Raw genomic sequence first — 21,827 nt, 5'->3', positions numbered from 1 at the left:
CTGAACAGAATAGTAAAATGTAAATAAAATTTGGTATTGCATTAAATTTAATTTGAAAAGTTAAGAGTCCTTATAATGTACTTGCATTGTTACCCTTAAAGGAACAGTTTTTAAGATTATGTTAGACTTTACCAACTTTATTTAGTCTTATTTAGCATTTCTACACATTTATGTTTAATATTACAAAATTTGTTGCAACTCTGTGTAAAAGAAATGTTTCTAAGTGACAAAAAGAAATGCAACTAAAAGGATAAAAGCGTTTTCCTTTCAATTGGTAGTATGCCGTCTTGATTCCTCCATACCCAAACAGTCCTCAATCCGCCAATCCAATTTTACGTACACCCTTGGGGGCCAGGTCAATTTTTTAGTTATAACAATGTTTTAATCCATGTGACACAAAGGTACCCAAGAAGAACTCAAGATTGGCAAAGCCTTGACCCTGATCTACACCATTGACAAGCTGACAGAGGACAAGGTGTTTGTGCTGGATCTAGCCCTGTCACTGTGCCTGCCAGAGTCAGAGTGTGACACGCCCTCTATTGACATCCTGAGGAAAACCCGGGTCCCAATTCCTCTCTGCAATGAGAATGCTACATTCACTCTTCCAGGTAGGCCCCCATGTCCATTTTTTTCTCTTAAACCTGCTTCTGTCATGTGGCATAAGCCTACTTGTTTTCAGTGTCATCTGTTTTCTTGTAGGAAATTCTGTGCTGGAAATAACTTCAAGTGGTTAGTCTGTGTACTTGGTATAGGCCTAGTGATACTTTGTTGAAGTGCTACACTTTCATGACAACACTGTAGCCTCAGTGTAGGCCTAGTGGAAGTCTTGTGTGGGTGCTTGTATGCCTGCACTGGAAACCAGGGTAAAGATTTCTAAGACCTGCTGTAAGGTGAATGAGTTCTGCCAAATCAAACATGAAAAGTTTGCTGCTCACTGCTCTGGATTTTGCATAGCCTTACGCATCTGCATGTCACATTACAACCTGTTTTTATGCCACAGGGGATGGAACTATTAAAGGTTTCCTGCAGACGGTTGGTCAGAATGCTGCGGAATCAGCTGTCGATGCCATTCTAGAATATCTTGGGTTGTCTGTAAGTGTTTGCTAAATTAAGTCATTCTGTAATAATCAGGGGAGTTCAAACTTAAGTTTTCTGATTTATTTTCAGTTGTTTGTACAGAAAATAGAATATGTCCAAACCAATAGTTAAATTGGAGTATGAAGTGAATTGCCTACTTCCGTAATACGTATGTAACAACAATGAAGAATTATGAGTGAACATGCATTTATGTTAATGGTTGCACATGGACATGTGAAAGCAACCTAAAAAACGACTTCACAATTATCCTTCAACTAAGATTGATTTTTGTTCTTAAACTTTTTTAGAAATACATCAGTAGGGAACCATGTGTTCGTCCACAAGTCACACAGAATGGTTGGCAGAGACGTAAGTTGTTTGGGTTTTCCTCAATACAATTTGGAGTTGTTGTTCTTTTTTTTTAAGAAGCAACCTAGGATGCGGCCTTTTAAAGACGGTAACTAAAATAAATATAAATTGGTACATGTACATCAATACTACTGTGATGCCATTTTACTTTAGATATGTGCGTTTAGTATAATTTCATCTGTAATTTAAACTTCAACACCCCAGCATCACCCCTAGTCCTTAGTGAAAGCAAGTTTATTCCCCTATACAGTGTGTCCCAGAGATGTCAGACTTCCCCGTCTGCCCAAAAACCTTGTTTGTACCCTGCCGGAGAAGTGTCTCGGGTTCGATTGCTGTCTGGAGCTTCCCATCCCAGGGATTACTACCATCAGCACCCAGGTGTCCTTCATCTTTGACCCTTGTAACTACAGACTTTCCTTGAGTCTGGGCAGCTGGAGCTTGGAGCTGCAAGTCTTGTCCTATCAATGGGGTCAACAGGAAGAGGTCCCTGTTGGAAAACCCATCACCCTGAGGTATCTTTTTAACAGTTCTACACAAACAGTAGCTTATATACATTTCATTTTTCTGTCATTTTTAAAGCAAAGTTCAATAACAGCCATGGTGAATATATAATTTCTTAGGTACCAAAGAATTTGGATGGTAGTTCATACAATATTACTCTTATAGTTTGCCTCCCAGTTCTTTGCAAGGAAGCATTCCCATAGTGACCCCACTCCCTCGGTCTTGTTGATAAAAGACAACTTCTTGACATCTGCCTTGGGCAAATGTTGGGCCACTGTCAGGATGACAACCACGATAGCTTTAATGATGAACTGTAAACTAATTAAGCCTAATATACAATGAATAATTTGGCTCTGTGTAGGGATTGCTTATTTTATAACAGGTTTTGCCTTCAAACCGATGGTGTAAGGGCAAAACCTAGTACAGCTATAGCAAAGCATATTCCTTCCTTGATATAATGAAATGGAAGTACTAAGAGATGTAGGCTTGCTGATACACCATGTACACCATCCTGTTCTATGCTCCACCGCCTCCGGATTACCTTTATAACCCAGCTCTCCACTCAAGTCTGGCACACTCTCCTGAGGATGGCCAGAGCATCCTCTTTCAACAGACCTTGATTCCATGGTGTACCAGCAAGCCTACATTTCATGCAACTTCCACCATGCAAAGCTTCAATCCTGAATTCCTTGAGAAAGAACTAATAGCCAAAAGTCGGCCCTGGAGAATGCTGAGAAACTAGTTGAGAATCTCAACTTCCAAATTCTTGCTTCTCTTGACAATTCAATGTTTTTGGTTTGTTGTTCTCTCAGTGTGACTATCGACAAGTTAGATGCAGAGGAATCCTTCCGCATCAATCTGGACATCTCGATTTGCATCGACAGTGACTGCACCACCACACCAGTGCTTCAGGATTCCCTGGTCCCCATCCCATTCTGCAATCTCAATGCCTCTTTTCAGCTGCCAGGAGATGGCAGCTTTGCAGGGCTTGCCAGGGAACTTGCTGGGAATGTTGGGGAACTGGCTATCCAGGCTGGTCTCCAAAAACTTGGAATTCAGGTCAGTGTTTTTGTTTTTGTTTCGTTGTAGTACATGTACGTACTGAAAGCAGTCTGTACTTCATGGAAATGTAATACAGGTTACATAAAACATTTCATTGTCAGCTGCAGGCTGGTATTTGAGCCTCCAGTGCTCCCTGTACTTCCAGCATATTTGTGTTTAAGATGTAAGATTAAAATTTTTTTTTTTAACATATCCGTACAGCTTGTAGATGGCAAGCTTACTGCAACGTCATCATAACCCATATGATTTTTTCTTTCTCCAAAAGGACTAATTCTTCTTTGCCTCCAAATTCAGCTACCTCTAAAGACTTTATAATAGATTTTTCCTTCATTTTTCCCTGTAAAGTGAATGGATTTTCCGCGTTAGACATGATGTCTTAAATTTTCTATATTCTTATTATTTCTTTTAGCAATATGTTAGTAACCAGCAGTGTGATATGGAGCTGCTTGCCCCAAGCGAAAACAGTAAGTTCAGTGTAACTAGTCTTGACAGGTCTTGGGAGGTTCCATTCCACGCCACATACATGGTCCTTGGTCGAAGATAATTTTGTGAACCATTTTGTCACGTAATACTGAAAAGTTTTTAAAATACTAAAAATATTGATTGTGATGGAGTGAGTGACTTTACAAAATGCACTAGGTTGTGAAAAAGAACATGCAGTTATGAAATTGGTCTGTATATATTAGATATGCCCTTTATCCGAACTAAAGCAATTTTTTGGGTTTTATTTTCAAGCATTATATAAGCAAAATATATGGCATTGTCACAAAACTGTGATGGATTTCACATTATGCACGCTTATTATTTATGAGTAATACCAGGCCAGGCACATAATCACAGTGCAATTTATAGGCACAAGTAATGACAGCGGCACTATGCCAGCTACTGAACAAAATCCCTGGCCCTCATTTGTTTTTGCACAACAGATAGCACAGAGCTCTTTTTCGATCTCATATGAGTTTTGCCAAGTTGAAAAATTTAAAGGTATGAGTGTAGACCTACTCTTATACCACCATTTTCTCTCCGTCCACGATAGAATGCCCTCTTCTGAGGCTGCCCCCTCCAACCAACTTCCTAACCTGCAAAATAGATGACCGATGCCTTGGCCTCACATGCTGTGCCTCCCTTGACCTCATCTTCACCCAGCTGTCCACTACCGCTTGGGCTGTCTTAGACCCCTGCGAATTCCAACTGTCTGTTGGGCTTGGTTCATGGTCTATGAATCTGACACTCTTTGAATATGACTGGGGAGTGGATAAGGTGTTTGATATCAGTGATTCTGTGCGCATAGAGTAAGTACAAAAGTTTATCAGATGGAAATAACTTGAAAGCTTTATGTCAGAGAGATACGTCCATTTAGTGTCACCCTTCGCTAGCAAAATTGATCACAACTGCTTGATACTGGATGCTTTCCTTGGTGCATTTGCACTTCTTCAAGTATATTTTATTCCAGCCTTCTCTTTTCTCTCAAATTGCTCAGGTATAATGTTGATAAATTGACAGCACAAAAGGAGTTCCTGATTGACCTGTCTGTAGTCCTGTGCATAGACGGCAGCTGCAGACCTATCCACCTGCTCCAGGCAGCCCACGTGCCCATTCCAATCTGCAACCCTAATGCCACCTTCACCCTGCCCGGGGATGGCACCATTTCTGGCTACCTGGAGAGCCTGGGGGGCCAAGTCACGGACGCAGCGATAGACCTAGTGCTGGAATACCTGAATCTCAAGGTATTTTATGCAAGCCTTGGTTTTGTTTTTCTTAAATAGCACTACTCTCTATACAAATGCAGCAAGGAAACAAAGACATCCTTTGTTGTCGGTGTCATGGATGTGAGCAATGAATGGAAACTACATGTGTTGTCTTAAATATTCCTACTACTTTGCTCACAGCAACACCCATTCTTTTGCACCACATGGTGGTTATCTTTAAGTTGCATATTTCTCAAGCCTGAACAACTTTCAAAGTGCCTCTTTTTATGCTGCCATCTTTACTGCATGAAGAAACTTTCCTTCTTACTCCAATGTGGAGTTTGATACGTAACATCAAAATGAATCCTGCTGCAGCTAGAAACCTCTTTCAAGTAGTGCTGCAGTATTAGCCGAAGCAACAGTTGTCAGGAATGACACCCTTGTTTACAGTAAGCTCCCCTGTTTAGTTTTGCGGAGGCGTTGTCGTTACTTGACTAATGTTCAAAACTTCTTTTATTGTCAGAACTTTCTGTCCAGAAATCCTTGCACTTTGCCTCCTGCCTTGCCAACTGGTGGTGACAGTAAGTGACATTGGTTCTTGAATTCCGAACTATCAGTAAAACAATTTGAAATATTTGGTGAAAAGGGAGGGTGTCTATTTACAAAGTACGTCTGTTTTAAGGTCTGTTAACAAATTTGTAATTCTTTCTATTGAACAATGTTTGTAATCTAGATGGTCATGCAAATTGCGCTTTCAAACTAATTTACAACATAGTTTGAAGACAACTACTAAGATGAATATCACAATGGAAAATATAAATCATTTCAGTTGGGACTAGATTTACCTCAATGCCTAGATTGTCTCAAGCGGAGGGCAGTGATTTTTACAATTCTAATTTTGCTCCAGGTTGTCCCGTGCAGTTTCCTGACACCCCTCCCCAGTTGTCGTGTCGAATTGGTAGCCGTTGCACCAGTCTCCACTGCTGTCTGAATCTTGACATAAAGGTGACCCAGATCAGCTCCAGGGCCTGGTTCATTATTGATCCATGTGATTACACCCTGTCCGTCGGCCTGGAGTTGTGGTTCTTTAATACATCGCTGTTTTCATATGAGTGGGGAACTTTGGAAAGCTTCATGATCGGAGATGCTCTTGATGTGAGGTAAATTTGTGTAGCATTATAGCTACAAAAGAATTCATAATTACCTGTTAAATGTAGTAATTTTCTGAAAATGGGCCAAGCGCTAGTAATTTGGGCTAATCCTTCTATACGGGATCCAACAAGTTACGAATACAGTATGAACTCCATGTAAGAAACTGTAGATTAATACGCCATGTAGATTATTAATGAACCTCCAGATCCTAAGCTTATTCACTGGCTCAGGTGGACATAATGAAGTGTTACTAATTTTCAGCCCAGTTTCAGTTCTTTTATTTCAGGTGTAACCACTTATTTTCTGATTTACCATTGTGATTTGCCGATTTACCTGTATGTTTTGCAAGTAGAACAATGCCAGACTAAGTTTGACTACAATTCATGCAGAATTGTCCACAAAATCAGTGCTGTGCCATATATTTGTATAAATTACTGTTGAGGTGGATGAGTTGTTAAGTTTATTCGGTTCCATGTAGGTTCACAATTGACAAATTGGATGCCACCAAGGAGTATGAAGTGGATCTTTCCTTCTCCTTCCGCATCGATGGCGTGGCCACAGACTTTCCCCTCATGGCTGACCAGAGGATCCCGATCCCCATTTGCAATGCCAACTTCTCCCTGGAGCTACCCGGGGACGGCTCAGTGAAAGGTTTCCTGAAAGAGCTGGGAGACAATGTGGGCCAGGCAGCCATACAACTGGTCCTGCAAAAGTTAAATCTTCAGGTAGGACTCTTAAACATTGCTGTCAAACAAATCTGAAGGCAGATTTGGGGGTGGTTGAGGTAGCCAGTTAACCCACCTTGAAACCTTAAAAGTCCTTGCTCTGGTACTGCTCTGGTACTCAGAACAGCGGTGCACCCATGCAGGGCTCATGGGCTTAAGGCCCCCCTCCCAGATTTCTATTTAAACTTTCTGAAAATGAAGATCAAACATAAACCTGTTCTAATCTACTAGCTCTTATAAAGCCATGCATCTCAGTCTCCCATGGGGTGACCAGGAAATGGAGAATTGAGCGTCAGCTGTGGGGGGGGATTCTGATCTTAGACCCCCATGACAGATCTTGAGTGTTTCACTGTTCAGAAACGAGATGTTTCCATTATGTAATTCAGGATGTAGTGAAATTGCATAACCAAGGATCAATATGTGAAAACAAAATAATTGCAAACTCTTATGACCAGCCTCAATTTTTAAACTCCTGCCACTCAAATTCCTGTATTTATTAAAATGTTTATCGTAAAAATGGTTCAACTAAATTGGATTTTATATGATTCATTATATATGTATGCGGTGATGTTTTTGTTGTTTTAGGACGTTATCAGTGGGGAAACCTGTGATATACCACCAGCTAGTGCAACAGGTAATCGTAAGTACTATTTTGAAGACCTTCTCAAATTCAAGTTTTCTCCAAACAGGTTTCTTTTCAATCTTATTTTAACAATGAAAATACCAGCTTTCTTTACGCACAGAGTCAAAGCATCAAAGATCTGTGCTAATTCCAATGGGAATCACCCCCAACCTAAAGGGGTGTCATCTAACCCTCTGTCTTTTTGATGCTTTCAAAAAAGTCTTGACTTCGACGTTGAGGTTTATACTCAGGGGGAATTAAAATATCAATAACACGCTGTAACAGCCCTACTCATTTTTTAGTCCATTAGAAATGAATATTTTATTGCTGCTGTTTTTCTGATGCATTAGATTGCCCAATGATCTCCCTACCCTTCCTGGAGAATGTCGTCAAGTGCTCCATCGACGACCGTTGCCTTGGCATCCAGTGCTGCATCACCCTGGACTTTGTCATCACTGAGCTCATGCTCAGTGCAAGGCTTCACCTTGACCCGTGCAACTTCCAGCTATATATAGCCTTTGAGAACTGGAACCTGAACGTCACCCTCTTCAGTTACACCTGGGGCAAGGTCGAGACTGTGGATATCGGAAATGCTATGGCAGTGAGGTATGCCATCATTCATGTGGTTTTGACATTTTGTCAGTTGCAGAATTCCAATTTTTTGGGGGGAGGTTTTTCCCACCCCTATAATATGTATTTAAAATTGAAGATGTTTGATAACTTTTAATGTTTAAATGGTCCTACGATGCTCATTGTGATAAACTTGTTCTTTTTCTACAGCTTTACTATTGACAAGCTGACAGCAAGGAAAGTCTTTTCAGTCACCTTGAACCTCATGCTGTGCATTGATGACACCTGCACCACAACCCCAGTACTGGACCATGTCTGGGTTCCCATACCACTGTGCAACACCAACGCCACCTCATTCACCCTACCGGGTGATGGGACGGTGGATGGATTCATACGAGAGCTGGGCGGACGCATTGGAAACTCTGCCATTGACCTAGTGCTGGAGAAATTTGGCCTGAGTGTAAGTAAATTTCAAATTGATGTGGACTCAGTTTTGCAACTGATTATCTGTTCAAGGCCAGGGAAGAAACTAGAGGCCATCTTGGAAGTGGAAGTTGTACAGTTTGACTGAAAGAAAAGGTAAACTAATTATTAAACTGATTTTTGCCAGCTTTCAATAAAATCAAGCATAAATTATTAGCCCTCAATTCCAGCATTTTTTTATTGGAAATAAACAAAATTGAGGTATAGAGGATGTGGGAAATGATTGTTCAGGAAAGCTGGCCACAGTTTTTTATCTATTCAAATTTCAAACGGTAAGGAAATTTTCTTCTACTATTTATGAAGTGCTGAAGTTTTCCATTTTGAAAGCAAGGGTTCCCTGTCGCTGATAGGTAGCACTGTAGAGACACAGAGAAATTAAAGCCAGATGAAGATGTAGGCCATATAAGCTTTAGTGCATGGACAAAATGCAGCTTTAAACTGCTATTTAAAAGTCTCTCCTAGATGTGAAGCTTTCTGAAATGGGTATATGAATTTAGTGCAATATGATCAATGAATACACATTTTAAAATGTGTGTACAACTGTTTCACTGTGACAGAAATTGAGCTTCAAATTATGCAATTACTGTTTTTCTAATGTGATCATTTCATTGCAGGAATATCTCAATACTGGGCAATGCAACATGGGAACACCAGGGACATTGAAAAGCAGTAAGTCTTTTATTCATTTCGCCACATGTTGCTCAACTGCGTGCTTCCAAATGATCGATGGGGCAATTTTGGAAAGGGGATCATTTGGCCAGGAGCAAGATAGCTTGTGGAATACTTGGCTAAGGGCAAAGAGGAATCCATAGGTTTCTATTTAGATATGAGGTGATTGGCAGGTACATTTTGATGTTGTTAAATCGGTCAATTAGTATATGCACATTAGACTTGACGTTGTTAGTGTTCAGAGTTTTGTTTTTTTTTTCAATCAGAGCATACTTATATGCAATGCTAAACATGTTTCTTGAGTGAGGTACAAATTTCATAGCAATCCATTCAATCAGCTTTCAGACATCTGTTGTTGTGCTTTCACTGCCTAATGATGTTGCGCTATGTTATTTACATTGCAAGTATATGTATGCAAGGTTTTTTAGTTTTACCTTTGACCAATCATCGGAACTTATCTTCAGTATGATAATTGCACAGACTCCTGTGTTCTGTTACATGCTATGTCTGTGCAAAATGTTGTTTGTTGATTGTTTCCTCGCATTATTATGTTTGAGCGTTCATCATGACTGTAACTTTTCTTGTTCATGATTAAACAGTGACTCTATCTTGATATTTTCCATTCATTGTTTTCCTTCTCGTCAGGCTGTCCGGCCGTGGGTGTCACCCAGCTCCCCGACTTCCTCTCTTGCACCGTCGCCGATTCCTGCCTGGGCATCCGGTGCTGTCTGGAGATAGACCTGAAGATAACCACTCGCAGTGTCACTGCCTGGGTCACCCTGGATCCCTGCAACTTCACCCTGTCTGTGGGATTCGAGAAGTGGGAGCGCAGCGTCACCTTGTTCCATTACCCCCTGGGGGACGTCATGGAGGAGGTTGTGAATGAGGTCCTGAGAGTAAGGTATGACTCTGACCCTGAGTGTTTAGTCACACGCTTAGTCGATCCCCATAGTTCAGCTATTGATTGCTGAAGTATCCCTCCTGGATAACACATGATTAGTTGCTGTTTGTTTAACATTGATCACAACCAGTTGCGTAAATTTGTGCTGGAGGATGGGCACAGGTGGGGGGAAGACATGAAAATTCGAAAAGTTGGGGGGTGACACAATATGACTCTACATGAGGTCAATGTTCATGATATTAATGTGCATCTGTAATATGTATCCAAAATGGTATGTTTATGGCTTTCAAAACTTGCTTTCCCTTTTTTGAGTGATTTTGAATTCATTTTAGTCATTGGAAGTCTACAAAATTCTTCACCAACTTTAACTTTTACTCACCGCAAAAAAGGGGAGTGGGGGGTAATGATTCAGTAGCCCATCCCCCCCTCAAAAAGTGGGGGATATATATACCCCATTCCCTCGGAGATTTACGCCCATAATTACAGTAGATAGGCCATCTAATTCTTAAAACCTAAATCTTGTTTGTCCTTAATAACTAAGGAATATATAGAGAATAAGTCCAACATCATAAGCGTGGTCAACTATAAGTTTTGTTGGCCTCGCTGCTTTAGGTAAATTGCTACCGATGCATTCCTCATGTTATGTAAACATTGTGAATAACAGTATCTGACCTGATGGGTACATTCTGATGGTTTTTTACACTCCAGTCCATTGTACATATGTGCCTATCTATACATTTGTATCTTGAAGATGGCGTGTGGCTAAGATCACGGAAGACAAGCAATTTGAGGTCGACTTGTCCCTGGTCATCTGTATAGATGGAGCATGTGACACACTCACCATATTGGATGGCAGTCGTCTACCAATACCACTGTGCAACACAGAGGACTCTTTCACCTTGCCTGGTATGCTTCTTCCTTCTTTAGCAGATCATACAATACAGTATTTTTGTCTCACTTGATTATTTGCTTTTCAAATTATTTAAGGAACAGATTACTTGGTTACTAGGTCATATTCAGAAGGTCACTGCTCCGATCTTCAACTAGACACTAGAACCACAGCAACTTCAGAAACCTGAAAACATCAACTTGAAGTGTGAGAATTAGCTGGAGATATTGTTGATTACCTTGTTTTGTTGTTTTGCTTTATTGTGAACTCACTAGGTGATGGCACCATATCAGGCTTCCTGTCCTACCTGGGTGGCAATATCGGTCAGTTTGCTGTGGACGCAGCCTTGCGTCATCTAAACCTGGCCAACTTCCTCACAGGGAAGGCATGCTCTTATCACAGACAAGGTAATAAGTTCAAATTTTGGTATGGTCTACCTCTTAACATGATAAAATGGCTCAGCAATCACTGTGCAGGGTCATTGTAGGGGTAGTAGGGGTCCAATTTTTTTCGTGTCCCTGTCACATCTGACATATGATTGACATATGTAACCAAACATATAGATAGAGTGTGAAATCAATTTCAGTGAGAGATCCGTGTAAAATTGCACAGGTCAGGTGTAACAGGGACATAAAATGTCACACTTTTGGGTCCTGAATGTACAGAATGATCCTGTAACTAATCATAATGCCCACCTCCTTTTAGATCACACAGAATAAGTTGGTTAATTTGTAGGGGGTGCATTTTGGATGATGAGATATGTTAAGGAGAGACAGAAACACATTTTTCAACTGTTTCACCAAGACATCATAGAAACAAATGCATAATAATTAAAATGGTTGTAACATGGATAATTATGAACTTTAAAAACCGATGAAACCTAATGTGAGAAAATATTTTGAGAAGCTCGGGAAGATAGACATATACACCTGTTACTAACAATGCCACGACCTCACGACCAAACACTCATATTTACTAGCCGATTATAATATTTACATTGAAGATGTCTGCGCAAGTTCCACCAGTATCCTAGGCAACTGCTCCCTGATTGGAGAAACCTGCACAGAGCTACGGTGCTGCCTGGAACTAGACCTGAAGATAGCAGACGTCTCAGCCACGGCCTGGTTCAAGTTTGACCCCTGTGACTTCACCTTCACGCTGGGCCTGGAGAAGTGGTCCTTCCACGGTTCTGTTTTCAGCTATCAATGGGGTAAGAGCTTTCTGGATTCTGGGTTTAATTAATGAGGAGACATTTCTGGTAAGCCCGTGTTCTGGAGCTCAGCTAAGCAATTGGCTTTCAGCTTTCTTATTGGCAACGAGGGAAGAGGTGTCTAATTTTAGGGGGCACGATTCCATCAAAAAGGATAAGATACACCATGTTCAAATCAAGAATGAGTTATACTTATAACCTATTTATTTCCATATCTGTGAGAAAACATGTTTGTTCATGCCTTTTCAGTCAACATCCTTGGGAGTTGTCACCTGGCACAATACTGCCGTCTTTACTGCATTCTCACACTGAAGGTGTGAATGGAATAGTGATAAAATGTATTGCACTCTAAACATAATTTTCCACTTTCAGGAGAGGAAATGACAGAATCGATAGCTTCTGGCATGACCTTGAGGTAGGCACTGATTTTTTTTACTCATGAAATCTGATTGGATGACTCTTCCATTATTTTATGCAGCAGTAAAATGGAGTTTACTGTACTTTTTTCTGAGAGATTCATGACAGTGACATGATTTCACTGGAGGATAAATCTGATTGTGTTGAAGGCATGAAGGCAGCTCAGTCGTTGATTTTTGTCGCAAGGGTGAAAAGGTTCAGTATTTGGGTTGTGCATTAGAGGATTCAAGGATGGTTTTTAAATAATAATAATAATAATTTATTCATCTATAAAGTGCAAATTCAATACAGATATGTTCAAATGCGTTATACAATGAAGACATTAAATGTGGTCAAATGAATGGAATACAAGAACTTTATGTGAAACATATTTAGCAATCTTTTTGCATTCATTCGCATAGATTAAGTGTGGAGCATACAGGTAGAAAGTATTTGGGATAAACATCACCTGTCAGTTTGATAGTTGGAAAACAATTTGATCGGATAAATTTTTTAGAACTCCATTTTTTTGTAATTGGCTTTTATCTACATTTGCATGCCCCTTCTGCACATGTTCAGATATTCTATCAACAAGAGGGATGATACCAAAGAGTTTGAGATAAGCGTGACGCTGGAATATTGTATTGATGGATTGTGCACTGACATCGACATCCAGCATAACATCCCCATTCCTGTGTGCAACCCAGACTTCAGAAACTACACCCTCTCTGGTGAGTCAAACCCAGCTTGAGACTTCCTGTTTCTTATGTCCTGAATCAGTCCACTCCTAATCAGTCCACTTTTCAATTTGATCTGAAAGTATTTCAGTCCCATCCAGTTCCTTACCTGTATGGGCCTGATGAGCTCAACTTTATCAACTTCCTCACAATGACAGCCATACCAATTTGATCAAACCATTGCACGTGCTTCCCCAGTGTACAACACTATCTCCAAAAAACTTAGTCCCGATTTACATGTATCTGAACCCAGTTGGTTTCAACACCAAGCCTGCATAGCCATACTTAGACTAGCCGAAATTGATCTCAGGTTTTCACATTAGCCCCCACAAACCCCACATACCACTACCCTTTACACCTCAGTTTGCATTTCTTCTAGTGAAACTCATGTCCTTTTCAATTATGCACTCCAGCCGATGGATTCATAGAGACTGTGTCAGGACAAATCATTCAGGGAGCAACGCTGGCCCTTCTCTCACGGCTTGGAATTGACCCAGACTTCTTCAGCAGTCAACCGTGTGTCAACCCCAGTGGACCACAGTCCTTTGGCAGTAAGTTCAATTTGCTGGAACTATAAATTGCATTCTCTGACCACTCAAGAGAGACACTGATTTGTGCATAAATTGCATAATGTATGAAGGCTCAGTGTATTTTCAACTGAATGTATTCAAACTGTATGGAAACTTAGAGCTTGACATTTAATTGCGTGCACATAGTGCTTTCTTTATCATTGTTGAGATGTACTCGTGCATATATTTAGAATCCAACACCTGAGAAATTTTAATCAGGATCTTAATCAAGTTTTTATAAATTTGTCTGATTGAAGATTGCCCTAGCATGCAGCTTCCCAGTAATCTAACCTCCCTAGCCCACTGTGGCATCCTCGACTCCTGCTTTGGCGTACAGTGCTGCCTGGACATAAACCTAGGACCGCTGATTCACTCATTCAGTGCCTCCATGGTGATAGACCCTTGCCTTGGCCAGCTGACACTCCAGTTTGGCAACTGGCAGTACAGCAAATCCCTCTCACACCTTGACTTTGACACTAGTCAGGAGGTCACCATTGGAAACTTCATCACGCTCAGGTAACTGCATCATCTTTAACATAAAGAAGAATTTTGCGAGTGTTTTGTTTTTGAAAACAGACACAAACTTTTTTTATGATTTACAAAGACAAATGTATTCTTGAATATTTGCCCCCTTCAAATTTCAGGGTGTCAAACAAAGGCTGACATGTTTTCCTAATAACAAAAATTAAACAACAAAGAAAAGCTCCCGTCTTCATTTTCATAATTATTATATTAAAACATGCTCAGCTTATGTGGTTTATTTTAAGAACCTACTACAATAAGTATGGACCAGCCATGTAAGACTCATGTTGAAGATTTTTGCTTAACTGATGGCTTTAATTTACTCTATGGAATTTGCCTTTTTTTCATGGCACACGTCAGAGTGCTCAGCTGATTGAAAAGACAGGCTCTCTAACTTGTATGTCAGTTTAGCTATTCCTGAGCAACACGGGAACTAAGTTTGGTGAGGTACACGTACCATTAATTAAAGTCTGTGGATTGATTCATGACGTAACTTGCACATAATCAAAAGTAGTGATCCACATATCACCTGTGATTGAATTTCTCACAATTGTCCAGTATACTTATTACAGTCTTTAATACCAGTCTTTGAGTCAGCAACGGTTTATGTATTGTTTGTTAATATAGGTACACCTTAGAGTTGATGAATAGCAAGATATCAGTCAATCTGTCCGTAGATGCATGCATTGATGGGCACTGCACTGGAGAAATCATGATCTTAGATGGTGCAGTGTCTCCTCTTCCCATGTGTTACCCTAATGGAACCATCTCCTGGCGTAATTTACCAGGTATGTTCATTAATAATGATGCCAGTTGAAGAATAAATCTATGTGGAGTTAGTTTCAACATAATTGTCATGATTGGCATTGGGGAACCCCCTTTTAAATCTTTTATAATCATTCATTGTTTCATTAATAAAACGACCGTATAATAGAAGTCTTCGATTTGTCTTATTGGGTATTCAGAATGAACTAGATTGCAGGATTTGATGTTCTTATGAACATTTTCCAAGCCATTGCAATATCGAACCCCCTTTCTCATAATCCTGGGTATGTACACCCCCTTTCATCAGCATGACAGTGCTTGTTTATGTATTATGCACTCCCAGGAATAACCTCTGTGTCTCAGCTGGGAAGCCTGGATGCCGGATTTGAGGCTGTGGCTACGGCTCTTGGCTTGCCACCTCGTCTAGTCTCAGCCTCACCTTGCCCTCCTGTGATCCAGCCAAGTCAGTCTGGAGGTAGAGACAGTATATGTTGTATTCAAACTACCATTGGTGATCCTCAACATTAATACCTTGAATTCTTTATTTTTCTGTGAACGGAAACAGTTCATCTCTTAAAACAGTGAGTAATATAAAATGGAAATTAGTCATTGCAAAACGATTGCCATCAGTGCCATTTTAACAAGTCCCTGTTTTCTCTTCTCCTTCAGTATGTCCACACCTCCCCACTCTGCCCACCCTTCCATCAGGGGGTGTATGTCACTATTCTGATGCCTGCCTCGGGGTCGAATGCTGTCTGGCAGTAGACCTCGGCATCATCAGTCGCACCCTGAGGGCATGGCTGACTGTTGACCCCTGTGACTTCAAACTGAGTGTGGGATTTGAGAACTGGAGTTACAATGTTACTTTGTTAAGGTAAGATAGCCAACAGGATCCTCAAAGCAAACAAACAGAAAGATTTCTATTCAAGTATTGTAGTGCTATTTTGTCTGAATGGGGAGTCTTCAGATGCCCTTTTTTCTCATAAGAAAAAAGGGTTTAATGGCTTCGTCAAAATTTCTAAGAACATGTAATGTGATATTGTGCACATGCTGTAATGTTGTTGGGTAAGCAGTTTATGTAACATATCCACACGACTAGAGTAGAGTTTACTGTAATTGGAAGGTTCGAAATAAATAACGTGTCACGTTGAGACTCAAGGACACGATATCTGGCCATATCTCATTTCATAAAATACCACGTCACCTTTACAGTGCACATAAAGATCAAACAGATACAACTCTCCAACAGAGCAGCTGCAGAAAGTTGCAGTCCGTAACAGTGAATTGTCTCTCTGCAGTTACAAGTGGGGCAAGGTGACAAGGGAAAGACTGAGCGATGCCGTCTCGTTGACCTTTACCCTCGACAAGACCGCTGACAACCGTAACTTCCTCCTGTCCCTCTCCCTCCAACTCTGCATCGCTGGGGTCTGCGCTCCAGACCTTGTCATCCTTCAGGACTTCACAGCACCCATACCATTCTGTAATCCAAATGGCACATTGGAGTGGGCTCAAGACTTGGGTAGGTCTCTAGTTCTCTGACTTAATTATTCATAAAACTGCCAGTTGCCAGACAAGCCTTTTTAAGTAGGTAAATCAAGTCTTCTGCAAGGTTATTTACTTTTTGTTAATGTTCGTCACTACCATTAGTCCTCCTAATACAAAAAGCCGTGGAAAACACATCCAGGCATGAAAAATCAACGGTTAGTGCGAACTACTTATTATCATTTGTGCTGTTTTACAGTGGCTCTTTTTGATCAAAAAATTGTTTCGGAGTCTGAAGCTAAATTTTGGTCTGTGCCTGTATTTCTCAGTTGGTGACATTGGTGACTATGCAAGTGGCCTGGTTGTCAACCGTCTCAGCGTCAGTGCCGATGTTCTCCTACCTCAACCATGCAGTGGTCCACCAGAGCAGATCACTCCAGCAACCACAGGTGTGTATGTGTGTGAAGAGACGTTCACTAGTCTTTGTAAGTTTTATGGAAAAATTTCTTTTTTTTTCAAACAGTGAAAACTTGGTATTTTAAAAATCACTCTTTACTGATTGAAATACTTTATTTTATTAGTACTTTCCTCTTAACCCTATCCACCTCTAGTAGAAGCACCCCCTAATTGGTTGAAACGAGCTATATTGGTCAAGAATGTTGATTTTTCGGTAGTGATGCAACTGTAATGAGGGCATTTCATAGTCCTTCGTGATTAAACAAAGTTCAGTTCCAACCAAAGGAGCCTCTGTTGCTAAGGATATTGCGCCCTCTCTTGGTCCAGCTCAAGGCTCATAGTTGTACTTTAGCTGCTTCATTGCATTTCCAGATCTGTGAGCGACTGTTGCAGCACCAAAATGCTGTAAGGAAGGCACAATGCAAATGAAGTATCTTGCAATTACTGAAGATATTAAAATAGCAGACTTTTTCATGCCTATCTCATTTTAAATTCATTGTGAGATGACAACTATACCTCATTAATTACTCAAACATTCCCAGGAAATTTTTCGGTATAGGAAATTGAGGGTTTGGATGGAAACAAGGAATTCTCTGCAGGGAATCATCAACATCCTTCACGCTTCTGCAGCAAATCCAACATAGTTCTTAGGTTCAAAACTGTTAAAAGCTAATGAGTATTCCAATTTCTCTGTTGCCAGGCTGTAGCTCCCCTTCTCTACCATCATCCATCGCACAGTATTGCTCGCTGGATCAGTCCTGTCTCGGGGTCGGTTGCTGCTTGAACTTTGACCTGGGCGTGGTGCAGAGGTCATTTTCTGTGTGGGTGAAGCTGGACCCGTGCGCTCGTACATTCTCATTTGGGTTTGAGAAATGGAGTCACATTGAGAGCCTTGGCATACAACTATTGCAGTGTAAGAAATAAAAGGCTGAATATCAGATTACCTTTTGAAACCAAATCTGGCAAACGTTTCTGATAAATTAAGGGGTAAAATGACCTTTGGCAGATACATAAAACGCATAGGCAAAATTGTGCATTGTATCTTTGTATTATAGGTCCAAAATACATGTAGGATTAAAAACAGTTTGATCTGAAGAAACTAAGTGAAAGCAAGGTTTAGCAGTTTTCTGTTTGGTAAATTTCTCCAATAAAATGATGGTCCTGCACCTTTCAGTTAAGACTACGTACAGACAAGGATTTAAGTAGTTTATGAAGGCTTGAATGCATAGCACAAATGTGATCCTTCGTTTCAAAGATAATCACAGTTTTGTCATTTTATTTCCACAGCTCATTCATTTGAGAAAAACCTGGGAGTTTTGAAAATCAGGTAAGGTCAAACACACCAAGTAACAGTCAGTGCAGACATTCAAACCACTGTTTTTGGCTAACTCTTGCCTGAAAACCTGTCAACGTTTTCCATGCATACTCAGGGGCTATAGGTCTCTATATCCCACGCATATCATGACCTTTGCACAAGAAAACCCCTCCACCAAATAATATCAAATAATTCCTCTATTTTGGCAAACTCTCTCGTCACAGGTATGATGTAGAGCGTCCTCACAATACTGTCTACGATGTTGACCTGGACATCAGCCTGTGCTGGCAAGGTGTGTGCGACGAGCCCATCATCATTCTACGGGATGCAATGTTCTCTGGGCCAGACTGCAGTGGAGGCAGCAGCACAAGGAGAAGGAGAAGAAGTGTGGATGACCTGTGAGTTGAAAGACAATGCTAATTTCTGTCATCCTGAGGGGTCTTCCATTTTCATGATTTTCACAAGCATACCAAGGTTAATCTTTTTGCTAGACCCCATTCTTCACACAAAAGTTGGGGGTTGACTGGTAGCTGATTTGGATTTTACAAGTTGTGTAGGCCTCATCAATAATGGCGTCCCCAGGAATAGGACCGTGGGTTGGAAATTTTTCCGTTTCTGAAATGCAAGTGGGGGGGTGACTGTTGCATCAGCCCATCCATTGATGAGGCATATCAGATGTACCACCTGTCAAGGAGCATTGTCTGCTACAATAAAAGTTCCTAATTCTTATCCTAAAAAGATATTTTTAGTCCTTTTTAAGTCTGTTTTGTAAAGAATATTGGATGCATGTGCGAACACCCGTCACTTTTGTCGTAGGCCCATATACATTCTTATTGCTGATCGGTTTTGTTCCACCCTACCATAGCTCCGATGACTCTGCTGAGGGAATAGACAACATGGACCTAACAGCCAATCCCATAGACAAGGCCAGGGACTATTTCAAGGCCCTTCTCAACGGATCTTCCACCTCGTACTCGGCAGAGGACAATGCCATGACAAAGCTTCAGCCGGATAAGGTTGTCAAGCCAAGTGAGTTACAGGATTCCAGAGTTTTTGAAATGGAGGTCTTATAAACTAAGTAAGCTTGCACTGAATCTGAACTTGAACCAAATTGAACAACCCTTTAGAAATGCTCTCATAAAATGTTGTAAAATCTCTCTCAAATACTAATCTTTTTCTCCTTTTTGAAAGATTTTGCTTGGATTGAAACATCACGCCTCCTTCCATTTCTTTGATTTATTCCAACCTTATAACAATCTCCCCCTGAAACAATGACATTACACATTAACAGCATGAAGTCTGGAAGGTTTGAAGATTGTTCTAATTTGATAAAACTTATAAGAATAATCAGATATGAATCGAATAGAAATAATTATGATAAACTTCTCACTAATTTGAATATAAAATAATATAAATATCTTCTGGCACTATGCTTAAGTATAAAAATCATGGCATAAATCTTATCGTCAACCACAATAATGTTAATTTGCAAAGAATTGTACTTCGTTTTAGAATTTAATCAAGCTGTGTATCTGATTGATGTTGTAGCGGTTGCTGACTCGGGTACAGCGAGCCGTCGTTCCATGGGTCTCCTTGTGTTTGGAGAAGAGGAAGAAACTCCGGCTACCAGGAGGCGGAGGAGGGACCTCTCTGTCTCAGTGACTTCAGGTAACAATGAGAGAGTGGGGACCGGAGTGCTATTGAATTGATCAGTTTCAGTCAGTATTCTGAGGTACCTGTTTTAAGATTATACATGTCCGGTCACCTGTGTTGATGGGTGCGGCCTAAAGTGGTTTCCTTATTTCACTCCAGGGGGAGCTAGCTTGTTCGACCTCAGCCTGACACCTGGTGCTGACTCTGGCACTTGGCAGGGAGATGTCATCGTTGGTGGAGGATTAACACGTGAGTTTTCGAGGAGTTTGACCTTTGAACACACAGGTTTTGAGCACTGGTCTCTGATAGTTGGCCTTTGCTATCATCCATTGTACTCAAGAATGTGCATTGATTGTGGTACAGCAGTGGTAATGAATTCCTTACAAGTTCTAACTCCCAATTGTTTTGGTGCATTGATGCTGTGGAGGCATCTTGGATGCATTCATTGTTGTACTGATCTGTGAATGTACTCAAATTAAAAAGCACACCTTAGATTAATTGGACACCATATCAGGCATCCATGTTTCATAACTGTTTCCCTATGGACTGAATTTTTCAATGATAACAAAGAGAAAGTTGAGGCACACCCTTGAACTTCATTGCCACAGAATGCTCATTACTCACATGGACATTTAAATGACGAAAACATATTGGTTCTTTATCAAATAAAAAATATATTGTGCATGCTCTGTACTGCATGCTTAAACCAATTTGTAAAAGTAGCATGTCCTCTGCGCTCGAGCTGTAATTTCCTGGATGATAAATCATTCACTGTTTCCCAATGCATCCATAAGCTGACTCAGGCTCGTGAACAGTACACATTGTATTAAAAAGCACTGCTACTTCAGCATTCGTTTGTTTAAAATTAACTGTCTGTGTATTTGCATCAATGCTGTAAATTCGTTTGATTTTTATGATTTGACTCCAACAGAGAAGGGTCTGGATGCTCTCGGTCGTCGCATCGCCAACATGACCATCGGGGAATTGGAAGCAATGCTGGACCTTCAAAACATTGACCCGTTTACTGTGGTTCAGCTGATGAAGGACCTACGCTCTCTCTTCAGGACCTTTGTGAGCCAAATTTTATCCTTATGCCCACATATTTGATGAACTAATGATCTGTTGCACAAATGTGAAGCATTCGTGTTGTCTTGTTTTACACAATGCCTGGAAAAGCATGAGTCAGTCCCTACCCGAGTAAGTCCTAGCATCACCTACAAGAAATTCTCGTGAACAAGCAAAGGAAATCCATTTGCTGGTAGATTTGAACTTATGGTTTTAATTATTGCCAAGCCACATATAACCAATGATTCACCAATCAGCTAGTGGGAAATCGTTCAAGCATTGTATGAAAGTAATTGCCTTGAGGGCTGTCAAATATTGTGTACGATATAGCAGCTGTAATTAACACTGGGAAAATCAGAATTAAGATCACACAAAAATTACAGCTCAGGGTGCAAGAAATGATACGTGAATGAACTTGCAAAATGGTCTCAGGAAATCTTTGGACTTAATGATGGGCAGGAGTAACAAATGATGTAGTTTCATCCTCACAACGTTATTGGAAAGCTCACTCAAGGCTTTATTAATACTGACATTGCTATTCAAAGTCTGATGATGAACTATCCAAAGAAAAACCCTAAACTTACAACAGACCTACATATCTTTTGACTTGCTGGCAGGTGGAAGAGCTCATCGATGTGTTCACTGAAGGCATTGCAGAGGATAACTTTCAGCAATTTGACATTGTACTGAGCGGCACCATTTCATTCCCCAGAGTGAATGCCGTGTATTTCCGATACGAGTACAGGACACTCCTTGGTGGGCTGATATGGCTGGAGTTCAGTAAGTTTTATTTTCGAATCATGAGTTTCTCCTCTCCTAAAAATAACAAATCTCCTTAATCATATTAGGGTATGATTATATATTAGGTATGATTATATTAATCATACGAGGGTTCTGGGGTTATGTGTTTTCCAACATTTTACCTTTTTTAAACCACTTTGATTAAGAT

At 40.5% G+C, this 21,827-nt stretch overlaps 1 protein-coding gene across 1 annotated transcript in view; it reads left to right on the top strand.

Annotated features, from left to right (window-relative positions):
- LOC110985344 (uncharacterized) overlaps positions 1 to 21,827 on the top strand; it is a 96,861-nt gene that overhangs the window by 29,152 nt on the left and 45,882 nt on the right. The window contains 36 exon segments of the mRNA XM_087146159.1: positions 402 to 608; positions 1,001 to 1,092; positions 1,386 to 1,446; positions 1,697 to 1,958; positions 2,760 to 3,006; positions 3,419 to 3,473; positions 4,046 to 4,301; positions 4,490 to 4,736; positions 5,221 to 5,278; positions 5,605 to 5,857; positions 6,328 to 6,574; positions 7,160 to 7,208; positions 7,547 to 7,802; positions 7,977 to 8,226; positions 8,864 to 8,918; positions 9,564 to 9,819; positions 10,571 to 10,725; positions 10,984 to 11,115; positions 11,712 to 11,918; positions 12,291 to 12,333; positions 12,894 to 13,045; positions 13,465 to 13,602; positions 13,878 to 14,136; positions 14,770 to 14,930; positions 15,251 to 15,382; positions 15,577 to 15,781; positions 16,206 to 16,426; positions 16,719 to 16,838; positions 17,546 to 17,758; positions 18,133 to 18,172; positions 18,385 to 18,558; positions 19,026 to 19,189; positions 19,709 to 19,828; positions 19,973 to 20,062; positions 20,745 to 20,884; positions 21,496 to 21,658. Coding sequence (XP_087002285.1) covers positions 402 to 608; positions 1,001 to 1,092; positions 1,386 to 1,446; positions 1,697 to 1,958; positions 2,760 to 3,006; positions 3,419 to 3,473; positions 4,046 to 4,301; positions 4,490 to 4,736; positions 5,221 to 5,278; positions 5,605 to 5,857; positions 6,328 to 6,574; positions 7,160 to 7,208; positions 7,547 to 7,802; positions 7,977 to 8,226; positions 8,864 to 8,918; positions 9,564 to 9,819; positions 10,571 to 10,725; positions 10,984 to 11,115; positions 11,712 to 11,918; positions 12,291 to 12,333; positions 12,894 to 13,045; positions 13,465 to 13,602; positions 13,878 to 14,136; positions 14,770 to 14,930; positions 15,251 to 15,382; positions 15,577 to 15,781; positions 16,206 to 16,426; positions 16,719 to 16,838; positions 17,546 to 17,758; positions 18,133 to 18,172; positions 18,385 to 18,558; positions 19,026 to 19,189; positions 19,709 to 19,828; positions 19,973 to 20,062; positions 20,745 to 20,884; positions 21,496 to 21,658 — 5,880 coding nt within the window.

This window comes from Acanthaster planci, linkage group LG14 (assembly GCF_054643075.1).
Source record: "Acanthaster planci isolate LZ-2023a linkage group LG14, COTS_SCS, whole genome shotgun sequence".
Taxonomy (NCBI): domain Eukaryota; kingdom Metazoa; phylum Echinodermata; class Asteroidea; order Valvatida; family Acanthasteridae; genus Acanthaster; species Acanthaster planci.
Note: the sequence above shows the minus strand (reverse complement) of the source record. Positions and strands in the feature narration are given on the sequence as shown.